The sequence below is a fragment of the Thamnophis sirtalis genome, unplaced genomic scaffold (genome assembly GCF_051295495.1).
Source record: "Thamnophis sirtalis isolate CommonGarterSnake01/CBP01778 unplaced genomic scaffold, rThaSir2_p1.2 scaffold_5, whole genome shotgun sequence".
In the NCBI taxonomy this organism is placed as follows: Eukaryota; Metazoa; Chordata; class Lepidosauria; order Squamata; family Natricidae; genus Thamnophis; species Thamnophis sirtalis.
Window position 1 is genome coordinate 98,942,488 of NW_028261385.1, and position 17,847 is coordinate 98,960,334.

The 17,847-nt window shown below is 39.5% G+C and overlaps 2 protein-coding genes across 2 annotated transcripts in view; one reads left to right on the top strand and one right to left on the bottom strand.

The window, feature by feature from the left end:
• Window positions 1-2,330, top strand: part of ATP5ME (ATP synthase membrane subunit e) — a 4,962-nt gene extending 2,632 nt beyond the window's left edge. Inside the window, exons 2-4 of the mRNA XM_014067400.2 lie at window positions 124-178; window positions 899-997; window positions 2,146-2,330. Of these exons, the coding sequence (XP_013922875.1) occupies window positions 124-178; window positions 899-997; window positions 2,146-2,168 (177 nt within the window). The 3' untranslated portion in view covers window positions 2,169-2,330. The remainder of the gene's footprint in view (window positions 1-123; window positions 179-898; window positions 998-2,145) is intronic.
• Window positions 2,331-3,014: 684 nt separating this feature from the next.
• The window catches only part of PDE6B (phosphodiesterase 6B), a 47,405-nt gene continuing 32,572 nt past the window's right edge, over window positions 3,015-17,847 (bottom strand). Inside the window, exons 16-22 of the mRNA XM_087716270.1 lie at window positions 15,772-15,872; window positions 12,300-12,407; window positions 10,610-10,673; window positions 9,793-9,867; window positions 8,082-8,165; window positions 5,733-5,883; window positions 3,015-4,717 (exon numbers count right to left, since the gene is read on the bottom strand). Of these exons, the coding sequence (XP_087572396.1) occupies window positions 4,662-4,717; window positions 5,733-5,883; window positions 8,082-8,165; window positions 9,793-9,867; window positions 10,610-10,673; window positions 12,300-12,407; window positions 15,772-15,872 (639 nt within the window). The 3' untranslated portion in view covers window positions 3,015-4,661. The remainder of the gene's footprint in view (window positions 4,718-5,732; window positions 5,884-8,081; window positions 8,166-9,792; window positions 9,868-10,609; window positions 10,674-12,299; window positions 12,408-15,771; window positions 15,873-17,847) is intronic.

Consider the following 17,847-nt stretch of genomic DNA (forward strand, 5'->3'; position numbering starts at 1 on the left):
ACTTCATAATAATAGTGGGTATACAGAATGGTATTACTGTGGAAATATATATAACACATTGGAATGTCTGAATTCAGTCTTTTTATGAATATTCTTTATGGTTTACATTTCTGTAATTTAAAGTTCTGCAGATACTCAGCACTGCTGTTGGGAATCATTTATGGAGCAAGAAGATATGGTAAGTGGTTAATAAAAATAACCTTTTTATTTATGTTTGGATTGTGAATAGCTGAAGTTAGCTTTTAAAAACTACATCAATTAAACTGTACTGTAATATTTTTGTAATAGATGCATTTACATCCAGCTGTTCCATCTGGCTTAAGTTATTCACAAGCATCTTCTAGATCACTTCATATGAAAAAAAATAAGTGCACAAGATTGCTTGTTGTATATTGATACCAATTTATTAATATCACGTTGCTCCTGATTGGAGTCTATATTTATATTTCCAAAATTAAGATTTGATGCATATATTGGTGCATGAATATTATGAGCATATTCAATTTTATAAATAATTTTATAAAAAAATCACTATTGGTAAAATGGACGGCATATAAATTTAATAAATCAATTTAAAACATTTTTTAAAATCTTGTTAAAAATCCATTCTGAGTTCAGGGCTTATTAATAAAAAAATAGTATACTCTCTATACTTACCCTTTTCTATATTTTGTGAAATTGCATTTAATTATTTATTAATTAATTAATTTAGCAATGCTAAAAGTGGAGAACAAATTGATCCACTGTGAAGCTAAAATTATTCCAGAGGCCTATGATAAATATTTTGTATTTTGAAACTCCACATGCTTTTAATGAATTGAAAGCAAAGAAATGTAAAGGAATACATTATAATGCATTTATGTTTCCTCTGAGTACATATTGTTTTACTTTACAATAGCCTATTTAAAGCCTATTGCTGCAGAGGATAGGAGAATAGAAGCAGAGGAAAAAGCGAAACAGGAGGAATTGAAAAGAATTGCAAAAGCATTGGAAGACGGTATTTTCTGTACATTTGTTTCATTTTGACAATAGTCACTAAATGAATGTTATAAGTGGACTACATCTATGTCAACAGAAGGTTGATGTTTTTGATTTCAGTAAACTTCCCTCTCTCCCATATAACATACATAGATACATACATCCAAGCATAGAGAGAGACTCAATTTGGTCTAATGTTTAAGGCACCAGGCTAGAGACTGAATTCTAATTCTGCCTTAGCCATGAAAACCCTGTCTCACCTCAACCCACCTCACATATTTGTTGTTGTGAGGAAAATTGAAGAAAGGTATGTCAGATATCTTCACCCTTGAGTTGTTTGTAAATTTGTTATTGTTATTTGTAAAGGCAGGATATAAATAAATTATATGCATTTTTAATATGGTAAGATAGAAAGTGAAAAAAGGAAGGAATTTAATAAACATAATTCTGCCTTCTGCCTTTCTATTGAGTTATGATTATAAACTTTTATCCATTTTCTTTGTCTCTTTTTAATCTTTTTTCTTTCAATAGAAAGTCCACAAAAGATTTCTGGTCTTTCAAAAACATCTTTCACCAATTTTTTTCTGGCTAAAGTAGCCAGCTTTAACATTTCTGCAAATCCAGTTAACTTTCTAATCCAATCTTCCCCTGGAAGTGTTTCATTGCTTTTCCAAGTTTGTGCATACAATACTCTTGCTGCACATCTTGGGAGCTGGGGGAAGTGATGAAAAATACATCATGATGCAAATATCATAGATTATATACTTGCATCAAATTTCCCCATGTGTATCATTTTTCTTTGATTATGGTTGGCTGTGGAGGCCTGTCATCTCAGGCACCAATGGAAAGAACCAGTCGTTGATTTCAATTAATGTGCTTCAAGGGTGGCTACATCTGATTGTAGATGATTCTAAATATTTATTTTAATTTGGGGGAAAAATCTAGTATAAAGCTAATATATAATAATTCTTCCATATTTGGAAGAGAATATTATTGTGTCTTTGATCATCTAGTAGCTAAAGTATTATCAGTTAAGGAAATTGGCAAAAAAACCTGACAAGAATATACTTCATAAAGCTTCCTTCAAAAATTTGTTTAAAATCTGTGTGCATTTAGGATGTAGCTTGCTACTGTTTTTGCTAATTGCCTTTTTTTTTCTTTTTTTAGCTCAAGAATCAATACTGAAATAAACCTCCTTGGTCCACATCTTTATATCCAATCTTTGAAATGCTGAAGTAGATAATTCTAAATGTCTAAAATACATTTATTTACATCAGTAAACAGACATTCACAACAATGTTGATTTTCTTAATGTGAATAGTGCTAATTAAAAAAGGAATGACAAAATGAAATAGTGTGCTGATCTGAGTTTATTCTCTAAGTCCTTGTGTTGATTCTGTTTGTGTATTGACTGATACACAAAAACGTGTACTAGTGATGATGTTAACACTGATAATGATTGAGTAGCTACTAGTCTTCTACAGTATATATTGAAAGCTATATGTATTATAAGTAGTGAAAGGAAAAATGTTGGATAAAACTACTGAGGTCCATTGTAAAGCAAACTGATGTGATTAAGAATAGAAACACCTGATCTGATCCAAAGAATATTCCAATTTCTGCTTTTTATAGCATTCTGTTGTATAAAAATTACAAGCTTTTGATGACCAATTCAGACCACCAATTCATTCTCAATATTGGATGTAGATTTTTTTTTAGCTTTCAGCATGTAGTTTTCATTTTCCTCAGAAAACTTACCTACCAGTAACACCTTGCACACTAATAAGTCATCCATTTTCAGTTTTCCTTATACATGGCATATGCTGAGAAAAAACACTCTATTTGAAAGATTTAAGGCAGGTAGATGAATAAATGGAAGGTTTTTAAATGTTTTATTTTTAAAAATAACTTTGGTCAAATTAAATTTGTACACATGCTTGTGCGATTTAACTAGAATTATATAGTCCTTTACCAGAAATTTGTCTAGCCTTGCTATCCTATTTGTAATAAGATGCTATCCATTCAATGATGCCTGATTTTTCATAATTTTGTGGACCAGCTCTACACATTTTCTGATCTCGTATGGCCTTTTTTATTTGCTTTATGCTCTGGCAGGGGGTGACTTTGATAGTATCCACTCACCCTGTTTTTGGGCAGCATCATTTCCTCTTACAGCTATTGGAGAATAGCTATTCCAAGAATAGCTTCCTTTTCCAATGAGTTTGATCGGATGACATGACTGAAATAAGTACTGTAAGTTAAGAGTTTTATGATTTTGCACAGCAGTGCTATGACCGGTGCTGTATACTCCAGTACTTGTTTGTCACATTTGCTGACTGAGGAATGTTCAGGAACCTTTAAGACCACAGCTTGAGCAAGTCTAGTTTTTTCATGGTTCAGCCATAGGAAAACATGATAATGCGGAATAATTTGTATTTAGCTACCAGGCTGATGTCCTTGCTCTTTCATATTTATTTCCATACTCCTTTGTGATGGAAAGCAATTTGCTTATATACAGTTTCAGTTCTATTTCATTCAATAGTACTAAATTATAATTCTGGATGGCTCAGTCCCCAACTCTTCATGTGTTTTTACAGAATTTATTTTATTTCACTGGAGTTGGGTAGCCAATAAATATAAATTTAAAAAAAAGTCAAATCACAAATGTTTATATGCTCTGCTTCCCCATTATATCCTTGACATGAAAATAAACTGCATTTGCCAATAATCACCAGCTCTTCTGGACAATTCTAGCATTTATTTTGGTCTATAAGCAAAAACTGCTGACAACAAAAAATTGTTTTGCATCTGAAAGGAAGCCTCTGTGTGTGTGTGTGTTTTATGTGTTTTAACCTGGGATTTATTTATGTCAATAAAAGAAGGAAGTATTCTGTAAGAATAAGGCTAATGTCCAAGGCCAAATTTGAAGCTTTAGACCATGGCTGTCAAACTCTTGGCCTGGGGCCAGATGTTTCATGCACTGACTATGCCCATGCCCGGTTTAGCAAAGTGAGAAAAGGTTCCGATACATCATGTGACATCACCGTGATGCCGTGAGTTTGACACCCCTGGTACATTTGAAACAAGGACTGCAACTTAATATCTTGCAGAAGCAGGATTTGTGATTATAGGGGTCTGTTCCCCAGTGATTTGTATGGGAATAGACTCCATTTTTCTCCCTTGATGGCTGATTGCATCCCTTCTACAGATTTGTCTCGCCTTCATATAGTCTGCGCTGAAATTATTCATTGTACATGTTATTGATGAGAGCACCTTAGGTCCTCTAAAGCTTTGTTATGAGTCTGCTTGATTTCAAACTACTTCAGCCATGATTGGCCCTTGATTTTATAAAACAATCTTGAGAAACAGATTATTCTAGATTTCTAATAATATAGCCACAAAATACCACAGGAGGCAGAGAGTTAGTTTAGTGACACAGAATGTTCATGTAGCTCAAACATATACATGTCATGTTCCAGAACAGCTTTAGAACATATGGGAGGATCTTCAGCTACTTAGCTATGTATATCTTAAGTTTTTCAAGGAGACTACACATGTGCTTCTCTAAATCCACATGGCTATGGCTCTTGTTCATCTGTATACCTGGCAAATCTAGTTCTGATGCTGTATTTGTGAATCCACCCTTAAGTACTGTTGACCTATTGTACTCTTATAACATTAATCTAAATAATGCAACAAGTTGAAGACGAGGTAACAGGTCCTCCATTGGCCATTGGTGCTGCACAAAGAAAAAAAGCAATGGTTAGCTGAGGTCTTTAGTGGGTGTCAATCAAGAATTGGCTATGAAGAACCATCTACTTAATGTTTGCATGCCAGGTACTGTTTTAATTGCAGGATCGTCATCAGATGAGAAAAAAGCGATCTGAACTGAGTGGGGAAAGACAAAATTGATTGGATTTTGGAATTATGATATAAGAACAATTTTATTGACAGAAAAGAGACAAATTTATAAAATTGGTATTGATGAGGATGAATGAAATGGTACGGCTAAGCTTGTACTTTAGAGAAATTGCTAGCTGTGTTTTAAACCTAATTTCTGCTATTGGTTTTGTTCTTATTGCTTTATTCTTTAAACAAGGAAAAAAATAAGCATTAAAAAAAGGAAATGCCAAAAGTAATACAAAATTAAGTTTTACGTAACAATTTCAATAAAGGATAAAAGATGTCCAATAAAGGACGACCATGTTTCATTGAAATTTATCTCTACTTGAACTATGTATATAAGCAACTTGTTTATAAATTGTAAGTCACATTATATCCTCAATCCATTGAGCAATTGAGGCCATAAACTAGTCTTTCCAATGTGAAAGGAACCTCTCCTCTTGACTTAGGTAAAGGCAAAGGTTCCCCTTGGACATACTTATGTGCTAGTCCACTTATGGCTAGCCCTCTTTTGGCTCATGTGCTTTGCACACGACTCCAGTGTGCATGCATGCACGATCAGCACTCCCCCCCCCCATTTTTGGCTTGCTTTTTTTTACTCTCCCCAGCTCCAGAGGCTTTATAGCCTCCCCCCGCCTGGAGGCCCTCCAGACGCTTCAAGAGCTTCCCTGAAGTGACTTCTGGTTTGCTTGTAGTGTTGTTTTTTCCTCTCCAGGGCCTTTAGGAAAACTGGCCCTACGAGCAAACCGGAAGTCTGTCCCCGAATTTCCGGTTTGCTCGCAGGGCTGGTTTTTTTGTGCTCCAGAGGCTTCAAGAATATTAGAGATCCTGAGGTTTTTTTTCCTCCTAACCTGGAGCATCTGTTTTTTGGTCCTCCTTCTGTTCTTCCTGCAAGGCTGCCATCTTTGCTTCAGACACGTCAGCCAGAGCTTTCCACTCTTTGCGGTTGTTGAGCAGCCTTTCATACATTGGCAGAATTTCAGGGTGGAACTCTGAAAATTCCTACATGAGCAAACAATAGGAAGAAGGATCCCAAATGAATGGTTTCCAAGTCCTTTGGCAAAGACTTGAGCCTCCTGAGGTGTTTGCAGTCTTTACCAGTAGCTCTAATATCTCCTTGTTATAGGTAGTCTTCAATTTACGACCACAAGTGAGCCCAACATTTCTGTTGCTAAGCAAGACAGTTGTTGAATGAGTTTTGATCCATTTTACGGCTTTTCTTGCCACAGTTGCTAAATGAAACACTGCAGTTATTAAGTTAGTAACACGCCTATTAAGTGAATCTGGTTTCTACATTGTGTTTACTGCAGTGGTGGGATTCAAAAAGTTTTACTACCAGTTCTGTGGGCGTGGCTTGGTGGGCATGGCATGATTTGGTGGGCGTGGCTTGATGGGCATGGTAGGAGAAGGTTACTGCAAAATCCCCATTTCCTCCCAATCAGCTGGAATTCAGAAGGCAGAGAATAGATGGGCTGGGGCCAGTCAGAGGTGGTATTTACTGGCTCTCCGAACTACTCAAAATTTCCGCTACTGGTTCTCCAGAACTAGTTAGAACCTGCTGAATACCACCTCTGGTTTGCTGGCCAGAAAGTCGCAAAAGGGGATCACATGACCCAGTTACAGTGCAACCATCATAAACACATGCCAGTTGACAAGCGTCCAAATTTTGTCACATGACTATGGACATGGCTGTGGGGCAACAATTTTAAGTGGGAAAAATGGTTATAAGTCTCTTTTTTTCAGTCCTGAAAAATTTCATGGTCATTTAAACAAGCCCTTTCTTTTTTATTATTATTTTATATAAATCCTTTTTTGGAAAAAAAGTTTTTATTTTTATTTCTCATATATACATTCACAAATATACATCTCATAACTATTATTAATAATACAAGGCCTTTCTTATAAGCTGCATTAAGCATCAGTTACACAGCAAAGATCTATCCAAGGTCAAAAGCATAATTTGCTTCAAGAAAAGACAAGGCTATTTTTAAGAAGTAAAACCTTCAACTTGAAATACAACAGACATTTTTTCTGTTTTGCTTGAGGATTTGCTTTTTTAACCTAACCTACCGTATTTTTTGGACTATAAGATGCACCATGATTTTGAAGAGGTAAATTTTTTTTAAAAAGGTTTTGCCCTCCCTGGCCTACAGGAGCACTCTGCAGGTTTGTTTTTCCAAAAAACAGAGCGTGCAGAGAGTTTAAAGGCCTGCAGAGTGTTCCTGGGGGCTTGGGAGGGCAAAAACACACCCATTTTTGTGAAAAACGGGCCTGTTTTCACTCATTTTTGCCCTCCCTGGCTGTCAGGAGCACTCTATAGGCTCCCAAACCCTCTGCACCAGTGGTGGGTTCCTACTGGTTTGGACTGGTTCGGCCAAACCGGTAGTAGCTTGGTGGCCTGCATCGCTGGAACTGGCAGTGACTCAGGCCTGCCATACCCCTGAACTGGTTCTCCTGCCTATGGCGCCGCCATCTTGTTTTTTGCTTCTGCACATGCCCAGAGCAATTTTAGTTGTAGTGTGCATGCACGAGCAGCGGTTCCCCTGCACATGCGTGCCATTCATTTCTGGCTCTAGGGGGCAGTGTTCATCTTCATTTCTAAGCCGAAGAGTCAGCGCTGTCTGAAGATGTCTCCATTGTCATGTGGTTGGCATGACTCAACACTAAAGGCAGACGAAGCGCTGTAAAAACCTTTCCACCACGGTGGCCCCGAATTTTCTGCATGCATTTTTTACGTGCTTTAGAACTGCTAGGTTGGCAGAAGCTGGGGCAAGTAATGGGAGCTCACCCCGTTATGGGGCGCTAGGGATTCAAACCGCTGAACTGCCAACCTTTTGATCGACAAGCTCAGTGTATTACCCACTGAGTCATCGTGTTCTCCTAGTGAACAAAAATAAAGGTTAATTATAAATAAAAGAAATGGAAATCTGCCTTCTAACACCCAAAGGATTTGTACTTAAGATGCCATAAGCAGAGATATTGTTGGTGATAAAAAAATATCTGCTTCAACCAGTATAAGCAACTTAATGCCATCCAGATGGTTTGGATTACAATTCTTATAATCCCTTGCTATTGCTCATGTTTTCCAAAAGTGATGGGAGATAAAATCCAAATCACCTAGAAGGCAAGAGGTTTCATACAGTGATTTAAACTTAGTAAAGTTTCCTGGACCTAATAGATCAGATCATTAATCCGCTTACCTTGTATACAAATGTGCACACAAAGTCAATGAAACCAACTTGAAGTTTTGGGAGTTCAGCAACTTTTCTTCTGTCCATCATAGGCTAGGGAAAAAAATAGCAATGGTTGTTTCTGAATGGGCACATTAATGAAATCCTCTGAAGAAACAGGGTTTTGAAGTCTGAACTCTAGTGTTGCCAAGAAACCTGGAAGGTTTAAAGCACGCCAATAGCAGATAGTCCTCGACTTAAAACCAGCCCAAAATTTCTGTTGTTATGTGAGACATTTGTCAAGTGAGTTTATGGCCTTTCTTGCCACAATTGTTAAGTGAATCATTGCAGCTGTTAAGTTAGTAATATGGTTCTTAAGTGAATCTGGCTTCCACATTGACTTTGCTGTCATAAGCTTGCAAAAGATTGTCAGAGTAGATATATTTATGAACTGGAATAGGACTTAGTAACAAGGTCAGCCAATGGGACCTGAAACAGTTTGGAGCCTGGACATGGCTTAGCTCTGTAGCTCTGAGTCTGTGCTGAGCTCTAAACTAATCTGCTGCTCTGAACAAAAACTGAAACTGTTCTCTCCTCTGTGTTTGCTTGTATTTGCTACCATGACGGAAAACCTGCTTTTGGTATTGTATATTTACTTTATGTGTTAGATATAAAAAGAAGTTAATGAATCCTGCTGAATCAGTTACCTGTATGTGCTTTCTGGATGTGATTGCTGCAACAAACTCTGACAAAGATAATCACATGACCCTGGGGCACTGCAACCATCATAAGAGCCGAGGTGGCACAGTGGTTAGGGTGCAGTACTGCAGGCCACTTCAGCTGACTATGATCTAGAGTTCAGCGGTTCAAATCTCACCGGCTGAAGGTCGACTCAGCCTTCCATCCTTCTGAGGTGGGTGAAATGAGGACCCAGACTGTGGGGGCAAGTTGCTGACTCAATTTGCTAAAAAATCTGTAAACCGCTTAGAGAGGGCTGAAAGCCCTAGTCTAATAAATAAATAAATAACTATGAATCAGTTGGCAAGCATCTGAATTTTGATCACCTGACCATGGGCAGGGGTGAAATCCAGCAGGTTCTGACAAGTTTTGGAGAACCGGTAGTGGAAATTTTGAGTAGTTTGGAGAATTGGAAAATAATGTCTTGGGAAAAAATGAGGTTATTTCAATCAAGTTCATTTTCTTCTCACATAAATGGTTATTATTTGCTCCCATGGAAAAGGAAAAAAAACATTTCTCTCCATATATAAATTTGGGTGATTTCCATTCAATGACCACCACATTTGCTTTTGAAATTGGGTGAATTTCAAGATTAAATGATCTACAGAGCAGAAACCATCTGTCCTTGATCCATTCCTTCTCAGCCCCGTTGCCCATTGTAGTGAGGAAATATTACAGTGAGAATGATAAGTCCTTTTTTCATTTTCATCTCTCTTTGACTACAAAATGAGTTTAAACTATTGTTTCACCTGGAAAGGTCCCAAAATAGCTTCTACTATATATTCTAGCAAGGCTGTTATTTTGCATGTCCTGCAGTGCTGATGCCCCTTGAATCAGAATTGAGCTAACTCTGGGTCTTCCTCCTGCTGGGAGGACATTTGCAAAGGAGGGCTGCCCACAGCTTAGGATTTCACCTTCTAGAAGTAGAAAGGTTACTAGTGGGGGAGGGAATAGAAGAAGACAGGAAGCAAATCAATCACTATTTTTTTAAAAATGAACTTACAATAGGTTGTTGTTGAAGTACAGAAATTTCCAGATCTCCCTGTTCCCAGAATTCAGCTGCTACAAGTAATGCCACCTGTACACAGGGTGGAAAAGTATATGGTGTTGGCATTAACACAGTGCTGACAGCAGATTCGGACAGTGAGGAGGTTGGAGAGGAACATGGGCCAGTCCTGGAGTCTGGGGAAGGCTCTAACGAGTCCTCTGCATCAGAGATAGCGATGGGGCCAGAGCCATCTAACAGTTATCAGTTGCCTTCGGAGTCAAATATCAGTGGGGCAGAAGAACAGCTGGAGTCTGTTCCCAATGTGCACATGCACAGAGTTGCCAGGAGAAGGGAATAGTTAAGGAACAAGGGCAACTCGGGAGTAAAGGCACAGGTGGATGGTGAATGGCCCCTCCCATAGGGAATAAAGAGGAGCAAAAGGGGAGTGGTGTTTGCAGGAGACAATTAGTTCAATTCATTAGGGTGAAGATCTCTTCCTGACTTCTTGCCAAGTAATTGCTGCTACAGCATGGCATTTGGAAGATATCGGCCTCGCAACTCTCCAAGCCTGATAAAGGTCTGTAGTTGTGAAATCTCATAAAAGACTGTTTGCTGGGACTTTGCTGGAGAGGAATTCACTTTAAACTAAATGAAAGGGGTTTTATCGGGGTAAGGAGTCTGCTTCATGATCTTGGGAAGTCTAAGACAGAACAACCTTTAACGCTTTGTTGCACACTACAGATAAAATGATTCAACTCTATGATAAAGAAAATGCACAATCCACAGATTGGTCTTAATGTTTGAAGAAAAGACACTGTAAAAGGCACCTGACCTTACTCTGGATTTCCCAGGGTTTTGCAATAGCAGATAAATCGCAGGCGGTCATCATCATAGCCCTGTAAAGAAGAAGCCAAAAGGAAAAACCCAATGAGGGAATCTGTGTTTCTCTGTCCATTCACATTCTCCCAAGCAGCAAAATCATTGCACCAAAGCAAATTTCCAAGCAGCTCTCCAAGACAGATACATGCATATCTTATGAGGGAACCAGGAAGAACTGACCCAAAAGGAACCCATTGAGAAGCAGGGAATGGTGCCTTAGGAGAAAGCTATCTAGTAGAGAGGAAAGAAAGACAGCTCTAGAAGGTTTAGATATCTTCATCAGGTGAGACTCAGTGTTCTGTATCAAAGTGCTCACCAGTGTTTTATTGGAATTAAATTTTTATAATGAGTTGGTATGGCACCTTGGTATGTCAAGGCAATATATTTTCCTTCCATGACTCAGAGTTCATATTAAACACATGTTTAAGTTATAGAAAGGACCAGGCAAAACCTCATCTTCCCAAGTATATGCTGATGGTCTGTAGGCAAGCAGGTGTGTGTAGCCTCCAGGTAGCATCCGGCCAGATTGCCCAAGTTCTTTAAGATTTTATGACTATTATATTTTAATTTACAGTGGCACTAAGAGTGTTAGTTCCAAAAGGCAGCTGTTAGAATTTTCTCATCCAATCCAAGTGGCTTGAATGACCATACAGGTAATCCTCAATTTACGACCATAATGGAGCCCAAAATTGATGTTGCTAAGTGAGACATTGGTGAGTGAACTTTGCCCCATTTTATGATCTTTCCTGCCACACTTGTTAAGTTGTTAAATTAGTAACATGGTTGTTAAGTAAATCTGACTTCCCCATTGACTTGGCTTGTCAGAAGATTGGAAAAGGGGATCACGTGATCCCTGGGACACTGCAACAGTCATAAATATGAATCAGTTGCCAAGCATATGAATGTAAATCACGTGACCGTGGGGAGGCTGCAACAGTCATATGTGTGAAAAATGGTCATAAGTTGCTTTTTTGGTGCCGTTGTAAATTTCAACAGTCACGAAATGAACTGTTGTAAGTCGAGGACTACCTGTAATATATGTTCTGCACTCAGAGTAATTCCTCCTAGGGAGAACACTGAAAATTTAATATCAATAATTCTCAATTTTCTATATCTTAAGTTCCATCCACAACTCTCTCAAAGAACCTATTGGTACATCTTAACCAGATAGCCAATTTTTACAAAAAGACCCAACATGTATATACATACATACATACATACATTAAATTGCTCTGCGCAGAAACAAAAAACAAGATGGCGGCGCCTATGGTGGCGCTGGGAGAACTGGTTCGGGGGGGGGGGGGTAGCAGGCCTGGATCGCTGCCGGTTCCAGCAACCCAGGCCGCCAAACTACTACCAGTTTGGTCGAACCAGTCTGAACCAGTAGTTCCTGGGGGCTTGGGAGGGCAAAAACACACCCGTTTTTGATACATACATACATACATACATACATACATACATACATACACACACACACACACACACACACACACACACAGACGTATATGTATATATGCTATATATACATACCCCACATATAGGTAGACCTAGTTTAGTACAAATATTTAACCCCAGATTGTGCCATTTTGTCTTTTTCACTTTTGCAATTTATATGTTTAGCTTTTTAAAAAGGGATCACTTACATAATAATCTCTTTCTTTGTGGTTTCCAGAGACAAATATTGAACCCACTTTTTCTGATCATTGTAGGTCTTTGACTCTTCAACAATTTTCTGAAACATTGTTCTCTTTCTTAAAAAAAGATTGCAGACAGCAAACAAATTAGAAAAACCAATTCCTTTTTTGTAGCCAGAGCATTATCAAAATTCACAGTAATGTCTTAGTAACTCAACATTATAAGCACAAGTCTTAGAAAGAAAAGGAGTTCACAGGTCCTCTTGGGCTCATTTCATTCTGATATAGATTTCACACCATCACCCCGTGCCTTACCTAAAATCGAACAAAAACCTCCCTTTAATATATAGATTGTCCATTGGATTAGAACTAATATTAAAAGTGTGGAGCAGAATTTGCTATCGATGAAATATAAGCAACTTCCTGTTCTTTAATGCTTAAGCTGCATACATGTCTCTTGATATACCCTTGAATATTTTACAGACCCTAAGACAACAAATTATGGCCTTCCTATCAAAAAAATCATGGTCTTCCTTAGTACTGTATTTTTTTGAGTATAAGACGCACCGGAGTATAAGACGCACCAAGGTTTTGGTTTTGCACTCTGCAAACCTCCCAAAAATGGTCCATTTTTCACAAAAACGGGCCCTTCCCCCCCCCAAAAGGCATGGCCTTTAGGGAGTGTGCAGAGTGCTCCTGGGGTGGTGGGGCAAAAATGGCCTGTTTTTCACGATAACGGCTCCCTTTTTTGAAAAAAAAAAAGGGGGGGGCATGGATAGCCTTTAGGAAGCTTATAGAGTGTTCCTGGGGCCTGGGGGACTAAAACTGAGCAAAAAATGGACCGTTTTTTGCTCATTTCTGTCCTCCCCAGCCCGCAGAAGCTCTCTAAAAGCTTCCTAGAGGCTATCCATGCCCTGCATGACCATTTTGGTAAAGGGGGTGGGGTTTTGGGAGGCAAAAAATGCTGTATTCAGTGTATAAGACTCACCCAGTTTTTCAGCCTCTTTTTTGAGGGAAAAAGGTACGTCTTATACTCCAAAAATACGGTATTTACAAGTTAATGCTATTCTGGGAGAACGAACCAATTCAATCCATAGTTTGACTTTCCCCAGGACATTGAAGCTATATAGTCTGCACTGTATGTAGAAAACACCACAATGTGATGTTCTGATTAAGGTGACGGATTAAGATCAGAGAAGCATCCTTGGCCATGAAAGCTAACTTTTAGCCAGTCATTTTCTCAGTCTTATCCAAAGCACAGGAATCTGGAGGGATAAAATAAAGGACAATTGACATGAAACTTGTACATTTGAACGTCTAGTGCAGGGATGTCAAACTGGATGTCAAACTGCCAGTGCCTGGAGGCTGTCAGGGTCTGGATGGGGGTTAACAAGCTTGTACTCAATCCAGACAAGACCGGGTGGCTGTTGTGTTTTCATCCCAAGAATTTGGCTATTATTCCATCACTCAGGCTGTGGGGTGAAAATTTACGCCCCTCAGACAGGGCGCGCAACTTGGGAGTCCTCCTGGATCCACAGCTGACTTTAGAACATCACCTGTCGGCTGTGACCAGGGGGACATTTGCCCAGGTTCGCCTGGTGCACCAGTTGCGCCCCTACCTGAACCGGGAGGCACTCGCAACAGTCACTCACGCCCTCGTGACCTCAAGACTGGACTACTGCAATGCGCTCTACACGGGGCAGCCTTTGAAGAGTATTCGGAGACTTCAACTCGTCCAGAATGCAGCCGTGCGAGCGATTGTGGGTGCACTTCGGTACACCCACGTTACACCTATCCTCTGCGAGCTGCACTGGCTACCGATCGGTCTCCGGATACGCTTCAAAGTGCTAGTCGTAACTTATAAAGCCCTTCATGGTATTGGACCTGGGTACTTGAGAGACCGCCTGCTGCCAATTACCTCCCAAAGACCCATCAGATCACACAGGGTTGGCCTCCTCCGGGTTCCGTCCACCAGCCAATGGCTACTACCCGGGGGAGGGCCTTCTCTGTAGCAGCTCCGGCCCTTTGGAATGAACTCCCCGCGGAGATCCGGACCCTCACCTCTCTCCAGGCCTTCCGGAAAGCCGTCAAAACTTGGCTGTGCCGGCAGGCCTGGGGTTGATGAGTTCCCCTCCCCTCTCGACTGGTATGGCTGTGTGATTTTCGTGTATTTTAATTATGTGTACTGTTGTTTATGTTCCCTTTCCCCTTTGAGTTGTTCGCCGCCCTGAGTCCCTCCTGGAGAAGGGCGGCATACAAATAAACCAAAACTGAAACTGAAACTGAAACAGATTTCTTCGAGGTCCGGTTCAGCATTGTAGTTCTCCTCCAGGGACTGACTGGGGGGTGGGGGATGGAACGGATGCAGTGGTGGGATTAGCCAGTTCGCACCTATTCGGGAGAACCGGTTGGTAACTTTCTAAGCAGTTTGGTGAACCGGTTGTTGGAAGAAATGTTTTGTTTTTTCCCACTTTACAGGGCTAATCCTGTAAGGAAGGCAGGAAGGAAACATTCTGGTGTTGTTTCTAGCCTCATCTTTATTGCCCTGCTTACAGAAACTGCCACTCCAGTTAACCCTTATTACCATTGTAACAACTAAGGCGAAGTGCCCATCGACCTGAGTGACATTGACTTGGCCACACTCACATGATCACGTGATCACATGATCACCGAGCCCCACCTACCCAGCTGGTTATTAGGGCAGAGAACTGGTTGGTAAATTATTTGAATCCCACTACTGAAAGAATGTCTCCTGCAGCATCTTGCCAGCCAAAATGGGACATGGGGAGCTGTATGTGCCCCCCCCCATGTCCCATTTTGGCTGCCAGATGCATCACAGGCGGTCCTTCGCTATTTCCAGGCCAGCCCCAGGGGTTGAACCTTGAGTTTGACACCCTTGGTCTAGTGGAAAGAAAGATAGCAAAATTCAACACCATCTAACACTTTAGGGCTTATATTCTTCTTGAGCAGACCAATTTTTTAAAGAATACAGGCAGTCCTCGACTTACAACAGTTCATTTAGTGACCATTCAAAGTTACAACAACAATGAAAAAAAGGGAGTTATGGTCATGTTTCACACTTACGACCATTTCAACATCTCCGTGGTCATGTGATGAAATTCAGATGTTTGGCGACTGACTCCTATTGATAACCTTTGCTGTGTCCCAGGGTCATGTGATCCCTTTTATGACAAGCAAAGTCAATGGGGAAGCCAGATTCACTTAACAACCGTGAGGCTAACAACAATTGCAGTGATTCACTTAACAAATGTGGTAAGAAAAGTCATAAAATGGGGCAAAACTTACTTCACAGCTGTCTCGTTTAACAGCAGAAATATAGGGCTCAGTTGTGGTCTTAAGTCGAGGACTACCTGCACTGAAACTACTTTATTATTTCTTTCCTATTTGTGTTGTTTCACTCAAAATGTAGCAATATTCTGAAGAACTGTCAAACATATGTGTTCCCTTATGAATCACTTACTTGAAATACAATGCTAAATCGGTGGCTATAATGGCAATATCCATTAAATGATTTACATGTTCATACTGCCTCCTGTTGAGATTCTGGTAGATGTTCAGGGACTAAAAGGGAGAAATACATAAATCAGAGTGGAAGATTGGTCCTGCCTCTAACTTTTCCTAGTGGTATCTTTCTTCAAAGCCTAGTTGTCAAGTGCAAAAGACCAAGGCTCCACGTTCCAAGTAAATAATTTATTGCTCATGCCTATGCAACAAGAATCTAGTCAACTAATAGCACTGTTTTGGCGCTAGATAAGAGTTAACAGAATCCAAAGGCCATTGGACTTAAATCATTTGTGGCTACTAGTGATGCTAGGCTGATTCCTCATTTGACTACATCCCCAGGCTCTTCCACACTCCTTCTACTGCAATTAGATATTTGATATTTATATAAAAAATAGATACTGAGAAGATGTACTAATTCTTTTTCATAGGTTCAATGCCTATTGAACACACACACACACACACACACACACACACACACTATATATATATATATATATATATAGATAGATAGATAGATAGATAGATAGATATAGATATAGATATGTATATAGATATAGATATAGATACAGATACAGATACAGATACAGATATATATATATATATATATATATATATATATATATATATATATATATATATATATATATATATATATATATATATATAGAGAGAGAGAGAGAGAGAGAGAGAGAGAGAGAGAGGGAGGGAGGGAGGGAGGGAGGGAGGGAGGGAGGGAGGGAGGGAGGGAGGGAGGGAGGGAGGGAGGGAGGGAGGGAGGGAGGGAGGGAGGGAGGGAGGGAGAGAGAGAGAGAGAGAGAGAGAGAGAGAGAGAGAGAGAGAGAGAGAGAGAGAGAGAGAGATAAACACATTCTATCTCACACTTCATCATGGGCTTTTGTTGATGGTTTTCCAGAAGCCAATGGAAAGTGATCAGATTAGTGCTGAAGTGATTTTACTGCTCTTGTGTTCTCCTCTGCTGTATGCTCAGAATATAGAAAAATGTAACTAAACATCTTCATCATTTGGAAAGAACAACATAAAGAAGAACAAACTGGATCATACTCAACTTTCCCCACCCAACTTTGCCAATGTCTATTTTTCCACCAATTGAGCCATCATTCTGTAACTATTGAGCAGGAGTTTCTACTGGTGTTTTATTCAGATGAATTATTTCTTATATGGTAGGTATGTTTTTGGTTGTTCTCCAAATATTTCGCAGACTCGATTTTGAAGTGTGCTGATGCCTGTCCTTTCTCAGGACACTTCTACCAGTTTGCCATCTCTTTCACTCCCATCTCCTAGTTGAAGGTTTCTTTACTTTTCTCTGCTTGAAATGGTACTTTCCAAGTGGTCGCTGTATAAAAATGCCCTCATTTTTAATTTCAATACTTACAAGCTAAAGTTTGAAATAGAGTGCTCTAGCATAAATTCCAAATTAACTGGTTTAAATGATCAATTAATATTAAGCATGTGTGTATTTTGAACCATCTGGTAAAATGATTAATTGAACCTGGTACTTGTTGAATTATAAACAAGCGAATTTTATTTTCTACTAGTTGATAATCCAGCGTAGCCCGGGTATTTATTTATAGGGGAAAAATGTCCGGACCAAACGTAATTTTTAATGTTCGATTTTCTCCCTTACCAGAGGGAGCCCCCTTCTGGAGTACTGTGAAGCCATTACCATGGCAACTCCATTGTGCTGTACAGTAGAAGCCATTCTATGGCAGTACAGTAGAAGCCATTTTAAAGCACAACAGACTGTATCTTAACAAAACACACACCGCGAAGGGAGTTATGGATGTCTTACCCCCACAGTATTTTTTTCCAGAGAGTAAGTCATCTGTGTACAAGTTTGGTTGAAATTGCTCGAAGCGTTCCAGATTTATGCACACACACACACACACACACACACAGAGCTATAGATAGATAGATAGATAGATAGATAGATAGATAGATAGATAGATAGATAGATAGATAGATAGATAGATAGATTGATTAACAGTATATTAACATGGGAGTTAAATGCAGT